The following is a 15,911-nucleotide window of genomic DNA, read 5'->3' as shown; positions in this document are numbered from 1 at the left end:
TGGTTTAAAAGTTTAAAAAGTTTGTTTTCTGGTATCCACTAGTAATTGCCAATATTGGCTTGTCAGATTGGTTTGAATGTAATGTTGCTGGCCTATGCACAGTTCCTCTAAGATCAAGCCATCTATTAATCTTTGTATATATTTATCTGTCCATGAACCATCTACCCATCTATTGCCTGTCCATTTATCATCTCTCCTTCTCTGCCTGTCTTTATCTAATTTTCTCATTTACTCATCTGCTCTCTTTCTAATTATTCCATTCATCCATCCTTGTAGCACTAAGTATTAAGAGCTAGGATATTGTACATGGCAGGCAGTCACTCTATTATTGAGCTAGGGTCCCTCTAATTATTCCATCCATGCATTATCCATCCATCCGTCCATCCATCCATCCATCCATCCCTCCATCTTTGTAGCAATGAGGACTAAAGTCAGCATCTTGCACATGGCAGGCAGCCACCCTCCCATTGAGCTACATCCTCAGCACTATGGTAAGATCTTAAATTCTCACCCACCATGTGATATGCCCTTGTAGTCCCAGGTATGAGAGAGGCTGAGGCAGTTAGGTCAGTTTGATAGCAGACTAGGGAAAGTAATGAGAACCTACTTCAAAAAGGAGAGCAACAACAACAACAAAATAAGGCAGTCTTAAATTCTTACTTGAAACTGTCTTGGGTCTGGCTCTCTGGGTGACTGGTGTCTTTGTGAGTCTAGTCAGGTTGTGGAATACATCCAGGTGTCTCCCTCTCACCACTGAATGGATGTTGTTGTGCCAGGTGCTTTACACCGCTCCCCAGAATCCCTGCTCAGTGCTGGAGCGACGCACTGGTCCTATGGTCTATTCTGGGGCTAGTCCTGGGGCTTGAACTCAGTGCCTGGGCGCACTGTCCCTGAGATTTTTCATATGAGAATAGTGCTCTGCCACTTGAGCCACAGCTTCACTTCTGGCTTTCATTGGAGATCAGAATGTCACTGACTTTTCTGCCCAGGCTAGCTTTGACCCATGATCCTCAGCTCTCACGCTCCTGAACAGCTGGCATTGCAGGTGTGAGCCACTGGTCCCCAGTTCTGTGGCTTTATTTGGCATCAATGACAACATTGCAGATAATTTACCAATTGCAAGTCTGTAAGCAATGGGCAGTGTGCTTACTCCTAAATGACGGGTGTGACCCTCTAATTGAGGAGTGGGTCTGTCACTGTGAGTAGTCCACACGTAGTGTCCTGTGCTATGACTATAGCCCTCCACAAGGAGGGTGGTCATTGTGAAGCCAGAAAAAGCCCAGTTTCTGCTCTCAATGATAATTTTATGAAGCTGTCTAATTTATTCTCTTCGGTTTGTTCTCTCTTGTTCTTTGGGCTTTCTCACTGGATGCCAAAAAAGCTTTCTCCTTCTGCGTTCTTGCCCAGCCATCCCTTCTTGATAACTAAGCCACCGTTTATGTCAGCATCTCAAAGGGCCTTGTCACTTAATAGTCTCAAAGTGACACTAATTAGAGGGAGCCAATAATACTTCTACTATGGGGGGGCATTAAATTTCAGAAGTAGTCAGAGTCAGCTGTTCTAGGGAACTTCCCATAGTCTGCCTCTCTCCTCATTGACATAGCAGAACGCTCTTGAGCAAATGCCCTGAGGAGGACCCTCAGATTAGTGCCGGAAGTGTCTGCAGCTCATATTTCAGTACGTGGGTTGCTAAAGTGAATTTAGACTTTCCCCTATATCCACAAAAATGCAGTAACATCTCTTTGAAGCATTTGAGTATTACATCCAGGATCCGGGGACCACCCAGTTTAAGATGGTTAGAATATGAAATTAAAGTTTCCTAACCAACTCCAAGATCACCAATTGGTCATTCAAAGGCAAAATGGGCCCTCACAGCTGCAGCTGATGGTCCAACACGCTGCCTTTCCCTAAGTAGCTGCTATTTGCTTTCTCTCAGCCACGCAAGATTTGCTAAGTCAGAGCACGTAGCTCTGTGGTTTGCCTGATGTAGTATCTCCAAGCAGACAAAGTAGGTTGATAGGGATAAGAAGTAAGGTTTTCTTTTCAAAAACACAAAGTCCCAGTGACTTCCGATGTTGATGTTGGAGAAGCTGCTGGAGGCACCTCCTTTCTCCCCTGCCATGTGTGAGATGGAGTGTTTAAGTGAGGTGATTGTTAATGCCAGGCTGGCATTGTCTCAGGATTCTGAAGGGACAAGCGTCCCCTGCTCCTCACCTGTCCTGTGTCCAGCTTTCAGCTACCCTCCTCTACATGCTTTCCCCTGCTAGAGTGCTCAGCATGTAACTTCTGCCTTTATATAGCTGCCCAGCGGATGTCTGCCATGCCATTTACATAAAAGATGGCAATTAATATATGTGGATGTTTTTAGAGCGAATGGAAAGCAAAGTTAATTAAGAAACAACTTGGTCTTAGCAAATCTTTGAGAGTTAATTCAGTTGGATCCACTGAAATTCAACATGCCTTCCCTAAGAGCTTAAATAAAACTTCAGAAAACTCGCCATGTTTTCTGCTCCATGCTCTGTTATAGTTATTTTGATACAATCAGAGAATGCTGTGCAGTTGGAGAATGTTTGCCCCATTATTTGATTCCTATGCTCTGGTCTCCCTGTCTTCCTGTCCTTGGCCCTGTGGATGTGCAATCGAGATATACAAGGCACCTCAGTAACCACTGGGACTGGGCCATTGGTGAGGAGAAAACCAGGATTGAGGTCAACATCCTCAGATTCCTCACACGTGGACATGTGCTTTCTAGACAACCCTTGCATAAACTCAGTGTTGCCTGGTTGACAACATCAAGGGAGAACTGTTTCACGGTCCTCAGGACTCAGCAGGACCCTCACCCCTCACCCCCTGCCTCCTTCAGCAACATGATCAGAGATCTGGTAGCATTCTGTAGCTTAAACTGTTCTGGGGACCACACTGTGAACTCCAACCCATTACATGCAACCAATGTTTCGAGTACTTCCCATTCACGAGTTGAGGTGGGTCTTCTTTATCTTATTTTGTTCATTCTCCTGATGGAATTTTTTTTTCACCACGGGCTGAAGTTCTCAGAACCCTAGATGCCTCAGCTCAGAGGCAAGGATGAAGATGGTTTGAAGGGTTGGCCCTACACGCAAACTCCATGCAGACGTTTTTAACCCGAGGGTGATTTGTGGTCATTCTGGGTAGTCTTACTCAGTGTTCTAATCAGAGATCAGAATTGCAAGGATTTTTCTAGACGCTAGCCCAAACCACCATCATGCCTGTTTCCTCGCAGTTTACCCAGAGCTTGATTCTGTGCATGGGCCCTGCTTGGTTTCATCTGTTTGGGTGAATAAAGCCCACACTGAGTGCTCAGGACATGTCATATCTGACAGACAGTTTGTGCAAGATGAAGGAGCATTCCTGGGATAGGGAGTTACTTTGCCTGGCTCTGAAAAGCAACACTGTACAACATTGCTCCCATTGTACATGCAAGCCTGCAAGCCATCATCAGCCCTCCTCTCCTCAGCCCATCCTCCAGCAAGTCCCAGCCTCTTGTGAGCCTCTGGACAGCTCTTCCCATGGGTCATTTCCTCCTGTAGGATGGGGTGAAAACATTTCATTGGCCAGTCCCAGCCTGGTATCCTCCACTGACCAAGTGCCTGGTTTTCTCCTGACTAGTAGAAAACAACTCCTTATCTGCTGTGGTGACTTTGTTGCTTTAAAATTTTTCCCCCATGCCTGTCTCTGAGATTCTGACTTTGATTTTTCCCTGTCTCTGTCCACTATATTATAAACACAAAGTAGGCAGGAGTTCCTCATGAACTTTTAATGCCCACATGGAAGCCTGGAGTTTAGCAGATGGCTAAGAGGGACCTTTTGAGAAATGATTAGATGAACAAATGAATGAGCAAATGAAGACATTGGTCTAGACATCTGTTGGTGAGTGGACACAATGCCTTTTTGCTTATGAGAAGACAGATGAGACTTATTATGTCATGCCTGGCTGGGTAAGGAGTGTGGCTTTGGTACAGTAAGCCTCAACCACTAAAAGAAGTGGAGAGAAAGGCAGTCATCTTTGCTTCCCATACCCAGTTATGAGAATAAATGGCTCAGCTTCGTACCTTCCCAGCACCTCTTCACGTGCTTGGAAAAGGTCATTGTTTTAGCCCTAGAGCCATCCTGGTAAACTTGTTTCTCAGAGAAACACACATAATGAACTCAGTTACTTTCTTTAGATGATGATGACAAATTCACTTTTATTGGCCCAGCATTTCCCAAGATGTGGTGACACTAACTATAATTCTGGGGAGTCTGTAGCTATTAGGGAAGGTTTTTAATGCTTGTTTCATTACAAAGAATTAAAGTGAAATGATAATGGTGGCTACTGGGAAAGATTCTTAGCTGGTGTGAGATCCCTGACTGTGTGGCGTCTCTTCTCCCAATAGCCAGAAAGAATTGGTTGATTCTCCTCAACCTCACTCAGCCCTGGCTCTCCTCCACAAATGTTTCTTTATAGTGTGTGTGTGTGTGTGTGTGTGTGTGTGTGTGTGTGTGTGTGTGTGTGTGTGTGTCGGTCCGTCATGGGGGTTGGTCTCTGGGCCTGGGCACTGTCCCAGAACTCTTCAGCTCAAGGTTACCTCCCTACCCCTTGAACCACAGGACCACTTCTGGTTTTCTAGTGGTTAATTGAAGATAAGAATCTCATGGTGGTCTTTAGTGCCCCAGCTGACTTTGAACCTCTGTCCCCAGCCTCCTTAGTGTCTAGGATTACAGGCGTGAGCCACCACCACGCCCAGCTTATAATGTTTTTTTTTTTTCCTTAAAGCCCTGGCCTGTCTCCTTGCAGGCTTCTTGGTAGCTAAGGCCATGCATGCAGGAAGAAAGGGAAAACAGTCTAATGATAATAACAGTAGCAATAACTATTATTATTTTCAGTCTAGTATTATATAAAAAATAGAATATTGATGATTACATTGTAATATTAATGATGTAATAATATTCATAATTGTTTATGGCTATTTTCAGCAAAAGATGTAGATTTAGACAGAGACAAGCATGAACACAAGTGCAATTGTTCAGGCAGGGCTAATGTTTTCGATAATCATATGTTTGTAATATGTAAAAAAATTAAAAAAAAAAACAAGACAAATAGTAATTATTCCTTAGTGTCTGTGCCATCCGGCTATCCTGTTATAAACAGAAAGAAGCCTGTCATTCCTTTTACACAGTCCTGCAGTCAGGGCCATTCCAAGTTGCAAAATGATGACAGGAAGCCCAGCACCAGGCTGCTTGCCCCCAAGGCCCCAGGAGCCAGTCGCTCATAACAAATACAATTTTTTTTAGGGCTAAGCAGAGGCAGGCTGATTAACTTTTGTTCCTGGAGGAGAGTTAAGAAGAGCTTAAGCTATAGTTTATTGCAAATTAATGAAAATGAATTTTGGTGGCACTAGCTACCAAACTGGAATGGAAAAATAAGGGTGTTAGGAAAAAGGACAGAAATGAATATTCCTTCTGGGCTGGCCTGAGTCTGTGTTGAGTTGTAACCCACGTTGGAAGCACTTACAGAGGTTTTAATTTGAAGGTATCCATGCTATGCATTTGTCAGCCAGTCTTGACAGTAAAGACCCACCAAGGCCTTTATCTTTTATTTATAGTTTCTTTTGATGCATTTTTTTTAGAACAGCTTAGTTAACAATTTTTAAGTGAGAACTTACTCTTCTTGAAGCTTTTGTGCTTTACTTCAAAGGCCTGACCTTGCATTTGTTTTTTTAAACAAATGCTTCAGGGCTCTCCTCCTCACAAAAGATTAAATTATTTGAATTTGGATGTGATTACTTGCAAAATCCTTGATGTCCAATCTAGAGACCTATCTATAGGGGGAGAAAATCTTATGTTGTAACTGATAGTGAGTCGATAGTATATTCTCATTCCCGAGCCTTCAGGTCTCCTAGAGGTCCTTTCCACCTTGCACTGTGATTTTCAGGATACCATCTGGCAGTAGTGCGTGGCTCACACTGTGTCCGTGCTCTGCTAGAGAGGCTCTTGTCATTGGCACTCGCCCTCGGGTCTGCTGGGAAATGGATCACAAAACACTTTTTACATAGCTTAGCAGATACTGCATGGGAATTTTTTTTAAGTATTTGAAAACTAGAACTTGCATTTCATCTTCTTTTTTTTAAATCCAAATTCTGGAACACAGATCCATAAATTCCGTAAACGCTCATGTCATGCCTTGAATTGCTCATTTTATCTGCAAATGGGTGTCTGAATTGCCTAGTGGCTCGCTGGTAAGGTTTTTATTCACCTACCAACTTGAAAGGCTGGTGAGGTATTTGAAAGCTATTTTGGCATTCTGCACAGGAAGATTATTTAAATTACATTTTCAAGTATGTGCAATACCTACATGAAGCCCAAAGCATGAATGCAAAAATGTGTTTTATATACTTACAAATACATTCTGCTTTATTTTTTTCCTGTTAGGATTGGAATGGCTTATTATTTGTTAAGAATGTAAGAATAGTATTTACAAAGTTATCTAAATATAAGTTATAGAGAAAGTTCACTATGACCCTCTGAATTAGATGAGAAAGAAATGCTAGAAAGGATATGATCTTTACCTTCATCTCTAAGCCACACAAAAAAATATAATAACTAGATTTGGACTCTAGCACCTGAATATTCTATCATGAGCCTATGAAAGCTATAAGTTGCAGCTGAAGAAAAATAACAATTTCTTTGGAAACTACTCAGAGCCGCAACCTTGAAGGAGCAAGGCCAGCTCCAGCCCTGCAGCCTTGCCAGAGGAAAAGGGTTGATAAAATGTCCACGGAAGTAAGCAACATGACTACGCTGTCTATGCTTTGACAGAGATCTGTAAAGAGGTGTTGGTGTTTTGTCCCCTCGAAACTTTTAAGACAGGGACTGAGATTGTGATGGTTTTAGAAATTTCTGTAGAATGTGCTGCTGGAAATGGAGGGAGCCTTTTGGGGCTCCTTTTCCCATAAGACCCTCTTTCTTGTTTATGCCAGAAAGTGTCATTTAGCCGTGTGTACGACCAAGACCCCATAGCAACATGTCCTGGGCTCTGCTCAGCAGTTATCTCCATCCTGCTGTCACCCCCACTACCTCCCAGACAAACCAAGCTAGGGACGAAAACCTGAAAGAGAATGCAGTTGTCTGCTTCTGGTGAGCTCCTGGCTATGTTGTATTTGGAGGACTGACTTTAGCGAAAATTAACTTGTCTGACTCAGTGCAGACACTCTCCGGAGACTGAGGTCCTTCTCTTCCATAGAGATATCTATCTTTGATTTTTAGTTAGTGAGACAAGGTCTGTAGCCCGGGCCAGCTTCAAACATCCTCTTCCTTCACCTCTCCCCTCATATTGGGTGGGATTACAGGTGTGTCCCACTACACCGGGCTTTTGTACTTCTTTTCATTCTCTTCAGAGTAGGCATGCCTAGGTCTCCCTTACAGAGGAAGATGCTTAGGTTCAAACAAGTTCCAAAATGCTGCCCATGCACTTTGTGCAGGACCGCAATAGTGACATTCCTGGTCTAGGACTGGATGATCCCAGAGCCCCATCCCCCCCACTTTCCTCCCCTCTGAATTTCAGTCCCTGCCGATGGAACACACCAAGTGCACAGCAGGCTGACCTCGGTCTGCCTGCTGCAATGGTTGAGAATGTTTTGGGTTGCAGTAACTGTGGAGATAGATACAATGAAACAGATTTATCCAGAGCATTGGAAAAATGAAATGCTGACATTTAATCCTGTGCAAATCTCCAATGGGGCAGGAGGGCATCTCATAGAAACCAGAATCTTTTTGCCTCTGACCTCACACTACATGAGCCCACTTTCTCTGTGTCATCTTCCATCCCCTCTTCTCTGTGGACCATCAGGCCTGAGCTGGGAAAGGAGCCGTGGGCACTCCAGAATCCCCAGGGATCCAGTGGAGACCACCAGGAGAGGAGTGCCGCTGTCCAAAGCCACCGATCCCCTCTCTTCCTCATGGACCATTCCAGCTAAGCAGACGGAAGGGTGTAATCTTAGTTAAGTGTTAAGTGGGATGGCAGGTGTGGCCCGGCATTCTTATCCCAGTGTGTCTAGGTCCCCTGGAGCAGGGACTCCTTGAGGTGGTGAGTGAGAATCTGCTGCCTGATCTTTGTGATTCCTGAGTACCTAGGCCACAGCTGCCCTACTGGAGCACGACCGTCCATGTGGCTTCCTTTTGCTGTGTGACTCAAGACAAATTACAATAGGGGAAGCAGAAGGATGCTTCCCCCATTGTCCTGATGCAGTGTGTATTCTGTTTGGGGGTGGGTAATTAAATCAGAGAGATGTCTTTTTTCCTGCAGACCAACTCATCTACACCAGGAAAAGGATAGCATCAGCTCCTCCTTTCTATCCAGCATGTATATGTAGGTCAGAGCGAGTCAGAGCCAGCAGAGCCGTGCTGTGATGGCCGTTTATTCCTGCAGGGGGACACTGAGACCTTTCTCATGGCTTCAGGCACTGCACTGAATAAGCCGCACATCTTCATGACATAGATGTGTGTCATGTACCCGCAGACGTAATTCCAAGGCTGCTCCCTGAAGGTTGCTCACTCTGCTGAGTGATGTTGCTTACACTTGAGCAAATTCAGTATCTGTGAACTATCACACAGCCTGGTGCCGTGTCTGACCTGTAGAATGGCTTGGAGTAGCCCTCTAAATGTGTGAATGAAGGGCATACTGATGCATCTGCCCGCCACACCCAGGATCTCCTACACCCATCCTCTCTGACCTGAGTTTCAGATGAGCAGAAGTAGCTACTCCATTTACAAACCATATAGCCATATCCCAGACTGTGGCCTGTGGCCCAAATTTGCCTACCACTTATTTTCGTGAATAACTGTGTGTGTGTGTGTGTGTGTGTGTGTGTGTGTGTGTGTGTGTGTGTGTACACTTGTACTTGGGCTTGAACACAGGGCCTTGCATTATTGCTTGGCTTTTTCACTTAATACTGGCGCTCTACCAGAGGAGGTATAGCTCTACTTCCAGATTTCATCTTATTTTTTCGCTTATAAATTAAAGATCAGAGTGTGATGGACTGTTCTCTCTAGTCTAGCATTGAACCACAATTTTCAGATCTCAGTCTTCTGAGAAGTTGAGATTACAGGTGTGAGCCACCAGGATGGGTTTGTGAGTAAGATTTTTATTGAAACGTAACTACACCCTTTTATACAGATTTCCTGTGGCTACTTTTAGGATATGGTGACATGAACTGTGCGATGGCCTTGAAACCTAAGATATTTACTTCCTGATTCTCTGAGAAAACATTTGCTGATTCTACTACATAGGAAGGCAATCTATAGAGATCTTTCAGTAATGCAGGCCCCTTTGCACATGATCTGAAAAACGAAGTTGAGTAAACATTAGTTCAGGTTACTGTACGAACTCCATTCTTTGTCTACATAGCCTTAAGAGCCCAGATCCATCGTCCTCACAGGGCCTTTGAACTTGAAGGATTCTGTTGGGTTCATTTACTTAACCACCACATGGCCTTAGCTGAGGAGAAGTTAGCCTGGGGTTCCTGAGAAGCCACCCTTCTCAGCTGACCAGGACCCCTGACTAGCAAACAGCTGCCATAACTGAGTGGCAGAGATTATAGAAGACTGAGAATGGGGATTAAAACCTTTCCTGCAAGCTGTTAGATGCCTGCGGCTGACCTTTCAAATCCAGCCTCACGTTTGCTCTGGTTTGGTTAGTACACAACAAAGCACCTGAGTGTTCGTGATTTCCTCTGTCCCTCTGTCATGTGTAAGCATGTGGCATGGCCTGGGCTCTGCAGGTGGGATAGAAGATTCTGGGAGGCCACAGCACATACAAGACACTGCTTCACCCTGGGCAGTGATGATGTTTCCTGACCTTGCACTGTGTGTGTGGGGGTGTACACACCTTTGTGTTGTGCCTGTCTGTGCTGTGGCTTGATCTCAGGGCCTGAGTGCTGCTCCTTAGCTTTTCTGCTCTAACACTTGAGCTATAGCTCTAATTCTGCCTTTTTGCTGGTTCACTGGAAGCTAAGTGTCTCATGGACCTGACTGCCTGAGCTGACTTCTAACTGTGATCCTCAGACCTCATCCTCTTAAGGAGCTAGGATTATAGGCATGAGCCTCAAAAACCCAGCTTGCTTGGTGAGATTCTTGAAAGCAGTCTGTGGGTCCTTAAATGTAGCTTCTCACATGGTTTCAGATCTTCTGCCTACAGTAAGGAAGGCATCTTTAGGCCATGTGGACATGAAGGTCGCATGAAGATGTAAGTGTTGGGCTGGACAGTCTCAGGAGAAGGTAGAGCTGTTTGCACCCAGGTGCTGTTAGGGCCACCATGGCAGTAGGCCCAAGTTTGCATAATGCTGACTTGCAGTCCTGGTCCATACTTCTGCCCAGGAAGCCTAGCACTGCCTTGCGGAGAGCTGCGTTGCTCCAGGCATTGTTGTGCTCTGAAATCTGTGCCCCACTTGCCCCATTCTCAGTCTGCAATGACCATATTAATCACATAGTGGCCCTCGTGACCATGAACTTCCTGAGAAGAGACAAGAATAATACGGAGAGCTAGCTCTGAAATAGGACAGTTCTTGGCATTCACGCATGCTGAGTGATACACATACTGCCTGCATTGCATAAAGCAGAGTGATTTTAGTCAATTGCCCACACATTTTACAAGGGAGTAAAAGGCACAGTGTAGAATATGCCTGCATATCTGCTTCCTTGGAGAATGCATCCTGCTGAAAGGCTCTTGATAGGCCCTGCTTTATGCTGTGCCCACTGACAGCTGGTTGTAGGTAGAGGCTTCGGGGTATCACATTTAAGCTAAATGTTCTTCTGGAATAAAGGCAAATCTAAAGCTCACTGAGGTTAAGTAACTTGCCTAAGGTGAAAACTTCCTTTCCTGTGACCTTTCAGAAATGCACATAAGCAAAAATGAGATTAATGAAAGAACCTCATCAATCTGGAAAATAATTTGGAAAAAGTCCTGATTCTTTCCTAGAGTTAAAGCTACTGGGGTGGCCTTCCCTGCAAACATGGCTGTGAAAACAAGTTCTATTAGATAGAGGCACTGAAGACAGCAGATAGGTTCCAAGAAACGCAAAAGAATGCTGTCCAGACTCAAAGATCATTATTAGGTCCCCAGCTCTGTCCTGACATCATCAAAGAGAGCACACCCAAAGCTTTGTTGGCTCACATCAAACCTGGAGGACCAGGGGAAATTCAGAGGCAAGACTTGTCACTTAGACTTAGTTGTGGGCTCTGAGGTGCCTGTACTCACCAAGACCTTAATGAGCGTGACATTCTATGTTGAACTGCAGGTGGTGTGAAGAGTTCACTCTACCCAGCTTCTGAGTGTTCTCCCCAGTTAATGACCTGTAGGCTGTTGGATATTTTCCAAGAACAACTTGGAAAAGGGGAATCGGTCATGCAATTTTTTATCGTGTCACAGAAAGACTATATAATAGTCCATCTAATGTAGAGGGTGCTATTCTGGGTTTTACCTTGGTATGCAACCAAGGCACCCATTTCTAGACTCAGCCAGGGACATAAAGGAAGCTCTATAAATTTGCTTTCTGGTGAACCCCCGCCTTCCCGTTGAGTGACTGGTTGGGTACTCAGAGGAGCAGAGTCGTTTGCTTTTCACGGGTTGATGTGGTGCCCTTTGACTTTGCTGTTTAGCTCAAGTCCCTGCTAGCTGTATTGGGCATTGTCGAATGCACGCCTGGGAAATGAGCAGCTGACCGCCACCGTGTGCACTCGGTGCTCACAGAGAGTTGTTCAGCACAGCACTGCTCCTGGCCGCTGTTTCCACTCCCCCACTCTGCAGGGCCTCAGCCTGAGAAGGAGAGTTAGGGGTTCTTTCTGCTGTGCCTCCTTAGACTCTGCTGCCCTCCTCAAGAATCTAATGTGGACAAGAGCGCTGAGAAATTCAAGATGCAACCAAATCAGTGACCTTGGGAAGGGAGGCCTGCCATTAAGGTGGCCTTGGAGTATGGAACCTTTTCATTTGTTGCTTGTGTGCACTGGGCTCCAGGGAGGAGGTTTAGGTGAAGCTCTAGCACTAGATGAGGGTCTCCTACTGTCTGTGCTTGTTCTGGTACAGAGCGCTTTTCACTGGGGGTGATTAATTTTGAAGTAGAATAACCCTGCGCCTTGATTTAAGGTGCTGTGTCCTCAGATGGCCACAAGCCAGGCTTTGTGCCAGGTTTTGATATACTGGAATGAAGGGCCTTTTGTGATGAGGGATATTTTCTCTACCTGTGCTTGTCCTAGGTGCATTGCTGTGAAGCACTTGAAAGGTGGCCGCTGTACCTGAGGAACTGAGTTTTCAGTTGTTCCTAAGTGTGAGTTGGTATTTCAATGGCTGCATGGGCTGGCATCCACTCTGTGGGACACAGCAACTCTACATCATTAGGGCATAGCATTGGATGGTTTCCTGTGTGTTGACCATATTGTGGGATGCACTGACCATGTTAGACTCCAACCAAGCTAAGTGTCCCCCACCTGCCTCCTCCCCTCCCAAACATCGCATGCCTTAGCCTCTAGCATGCATTGTCCCATTGAGTGGCATCTTTCTCTGGGATTCTCACCCCTAAAGATCTCCTGTGAAGTCTTTGCTTCTCCTGTAGGATGGGCAGTGAAACCCAGAGAGGCACAGTGCTACCCAAGTATTCAGAGCTAGGATTTCTGCCTAGAGAAGCCCTACTTAACTTAGCAGCATTTTGCTGTGCAAAGACAGTCTCAAAGAATCTAGAGCATCCTGGTGTGAAAACCAAGTCCCAAGCTTATTCTAACAGCAGAAGACAGGCACTGTCTATGAGCTTGACTTGCCCTCTGTGGTGTTTCTGTGGATGCTCAGCAAAAGAAGCAATGGCATTTGGTTTGGCGACTTTATTTTTCACGAGACGATGGTGGCGTCCCTCGCCTGGCTGTCTACCTTATGTCAAAGTCAGTGATTAGGTCACTGTTTTGTTTTGGTGTAATACTACAAGTTCAGGCCAGACACTTATGCATCTGGACAAGTGCTGTTCTTTGGAGTTGCACCCCCCACTGAGGCTTTTAACTTTTCCATGGCACTGGGGCCTCAGAGTCAACAGGTTCCCGATGTACCCTCCACCCCAGCTTGGCACTCCTTTGCTCGGTACGAATTCAAGAATGAATGACTGAGATGGGGTGAAGATGGAGATGTGATCACAAGATTCCACTGGGCTTCCTGAAAGTTCTATGATGTTGGTCTACAACCACACCACACCTTGACATGCATCCCAATACCCTCTGCAAACTCTATGGCATTAGATTGCCTGTCAGCCAATCTCCTGCTCAATTATATTTTGCTAGCAGCTCTTTTTGCTTAATAACAACTGTAGTTTTGTGTAACCTAGAGGTTGAGAATGGATACTGCAAATTAGCTCATGTTACAGAGAGGCCCTTGCACCCAGCAGAAGCATCTAGAAACCCCGGCAGGGGCTACACCAGATACTTTGCCTTTGGAGGCAACATTGCCGCCTCCTTCCTCCCCTGAAATACAGGCGCTGCAGCTTCTGCAGCTTCTCCATTGCAAGTAATAAGCCTAGGAGGTGTGGTTAACCCAAGGCAGGCCCCAGGGAGCTGTGCACTCCAGGGGCTTCACTGCCTGGGAATGCACTCTGTCGGCCTTTATCTTCTCTCTGTTCTCTTCCCCCAGAGGAAGGGTGCAGGTCACCTAAGGCAACAGAGCACTGCCTCTGAGCCAACTGCAGAATCCAGGCTGGAGCAACTCCAGACACTTGCTAGAGGGGAACGGCAATGAGAAGGCTTAGCTGTTCAAATACGGGGCAGTGTTTGTAGAAGCACAACGCGAGAACAGCACTGGTGATTTAGATCAGCCTAACTCTCAGCCTGGCCCGCAGTGAACTGGCTTGCTGCAGGGCTCAATCACTCTGTCTGTGTTCAGGGCATTTGTTTCTAAAGTTGTTCTGCACAAGAAGGTCCAGTCCCACAAGCGCCTCAGCTGGGCTGTTTGTGAAGTTGGCATGGCTCAGTGTGCAGTCTGGCCCGACAATGCCAGGCAATGCATGGGGCCAGGTCTGCGTTCTCACCCTCAGATGAGACTTCTCCTACGAGGCTGCTTTGTGTTTCAGGAAAATATATTGCCAATTATTTAGAACCTTATATAATGCTGAGTATAATGCCACTTTGATTATTTCTTATGAGTTCATAAGTCAGCATTAACTTTCTTCAGTGCCATCTGAAAAATGGTTTTTCCCTTCCCTGATGTGATTTCTAAGAGGCACATAGCTTCTTCCCTAGATATTTTACACTGGGGCTGTATATCACAAATTATCACAGTCATAAATACGTAATCCTAGAATAAAAGGTAAGATTCATCAAGCCGTGCAAACTGTGGGGAAGATTTGAATTCGGGTGAATGCTAGCCAAGTTGGCCTTGGTAGTGCGACTGGCCTGAGACCTGGTCAGTTCAGTGCCGTGTGACCGTCGCAGCTCGAGGCCCTTAGATTACAGCCTGCTCGCGCAGAGCTGGCCTCTGGGACTCGGGGGTGTCGATGGCCCCCCAGTGAGGAGACACGGCAAGCATACATACCCTTCCCGGTGGGCCTCTCCTTTCTCCAGCTCCTGGATGACCCCCAGAAGCACTTTGATGGTCTCCTGGCTGGAGCTGATCAAGTTCTCCATCACCTGAAGCTGGGCCTTCAGGTCCACCACTTCCGTGTGAGGCACAATTTGTTGGCTTTCTTGACTCGCCGCCGCGGCTGTGGGACTGGGCCGGGGCTGTGAGCGCTGGCCACCAGATTCGGGGGACAGGCACGGCACCGGGGGTGAGCAGGCCGCAGCAGGGCCCTGGGACCTCTGCAGCCCGTTGAGATGGGCAGCTCGCCTCTGCTCCTCCTCTGCAGGGCAGAGGAACCACTGGCTGGCTGCCGCAGAGTTTGATAAGCCAGGCTCAGGGGTCCTGGCACTGGTGGCAGGCGGATACTCCGTGGCAAGCTCAGTTTTAAATACCCTCCCGTGGGCGGGCGGAGTGGGTTCCTCCGAGTCTGGGGTCGCACTGCCCGGCCTGGCTCGCCCCTCTGGCTGGAGACCTGGCTCCTCAGATGGAGGCTGGGAGGAGCTCTGGAGCAGAGGTTCGGGATGGCTGAGCACATCCGGGTTCTTAAAGGGCTCTGCACAGTTCACCCCAAAAGGCTGTTCCAGGGCGTTCATGTGCTCGTGGGAGTGGGACACCAAGGCCGTGGTCTTGTGGACCCGCCCTGAGCTGCAAGGCCTGGGCTCGCCCACAGCCCCCGCCGCCTCACCTTTCTCTCTCGCATCAGTGAGGAAGCCATTGTTCTGGCTTCTGCAGGGGTCTGTGGCCGGGACAGCTTTGAGGCTCCCTTTCTTGCGGTCCAGGGGGAAGGTCTGGTAGCACTTCTTTAGGTCTGGGGAGGTCTGCACCCCTGTGCTCTTGGTGACGTTGGGGATGGAGCGGCGTGCCGGCACTGTCATGTACTTGCGGTAGGCCGCCCTGCAGGACACAGGCTTGGCCTCCGGCCTCTCAACCCCCGGCCCCGAGGAGGTGAGCTGGGGGTCCAGCTGCTCGTTCTGAGCCTCACAAATGTCCTTGAAGCGCACCTGCAGGGCTTTGTTGCGTTTCTTGATCTGTCTGTTGGGGTCCAGGGCGTATTTCATCTCCACTTCCACTTCCCGTTCGGGCGTGGTGAGCACGCAGCTGCCGGAGTCCTTGCTGACCATGGCTCCTGCATGCAGAGACAGCAACAGAGGCGTCAGGGGTGAGAAACATGCAAACGTGGCCTCCAGCCGTCGGCCACACCACCCCGCTGCTGGCTTCCTAATGATTTTTAAGCAGGTAGGCCGGCCTTTATGTTAAGGAAAATCAGACAACCAGGGAGTTGCTGGCAGGCACAGCGTGAAATGCTTCTCAG

At 47.0% G+C, this 15,911-nt stretch overlaps 2 protein-coding genes across 4 annotated transcripts in view; one reads left to right on the top strand and one right to left on the bottom strand.

The window, feature by feature from the left end:
* The window catches only part of Dock1 (dedicator of cytokinesis 1), a 411,811-nt gene that overhangs the window by 185,240 nt on the left and 210,660 nt on the right, over window positions 1-15,911 (top strand). The gene's annotated exons all lie outside the window — the stretch shown is intronic.
* Window positions 1-15,911, bottom strand: part of Insyn2a (inhibitory synaptic factor 2A) — a 56,470-nt gene that overhangs the window by 22,073 nt on the left and 18,486 nt on the right. For both annotated transcript variants that reach the window (XM_090345609.1, XM_090345610.1), the window contains exon 2: window positions 14,573-15,725. In XM_090345609.1, the coding sequence (XP_090201735.1) occupies window positions 14,573-15,720 (1,148 nt within the window). In that variant the 5' untranslated portion in view covers window positions 15,721-15,725. The remainder of the gene's footprint in view (window positions 1-14,572; window positions 15,726-15,911) is intronic.

This window comes from Megascapheus bottae, chromosome 15 (assembly GCF_031878675.1).
Source record: "Megascapheus bottae isolate mThoBot1 chromosome 15, mThoBot2.hap1, whole genome shotgun sequence".
NCBI classification, from domain to species: Eukaryota; Metazoa; Chordata; class Mammalia; order Rodentia; family Geomyidae; genus Megascapheus; species Megascapheus bottae.
The sequence above is the reverse complement of the archived record's forward strand: the minus strand, read 5'-3'. Positions and strand labels throughout refer to the sequence as shown.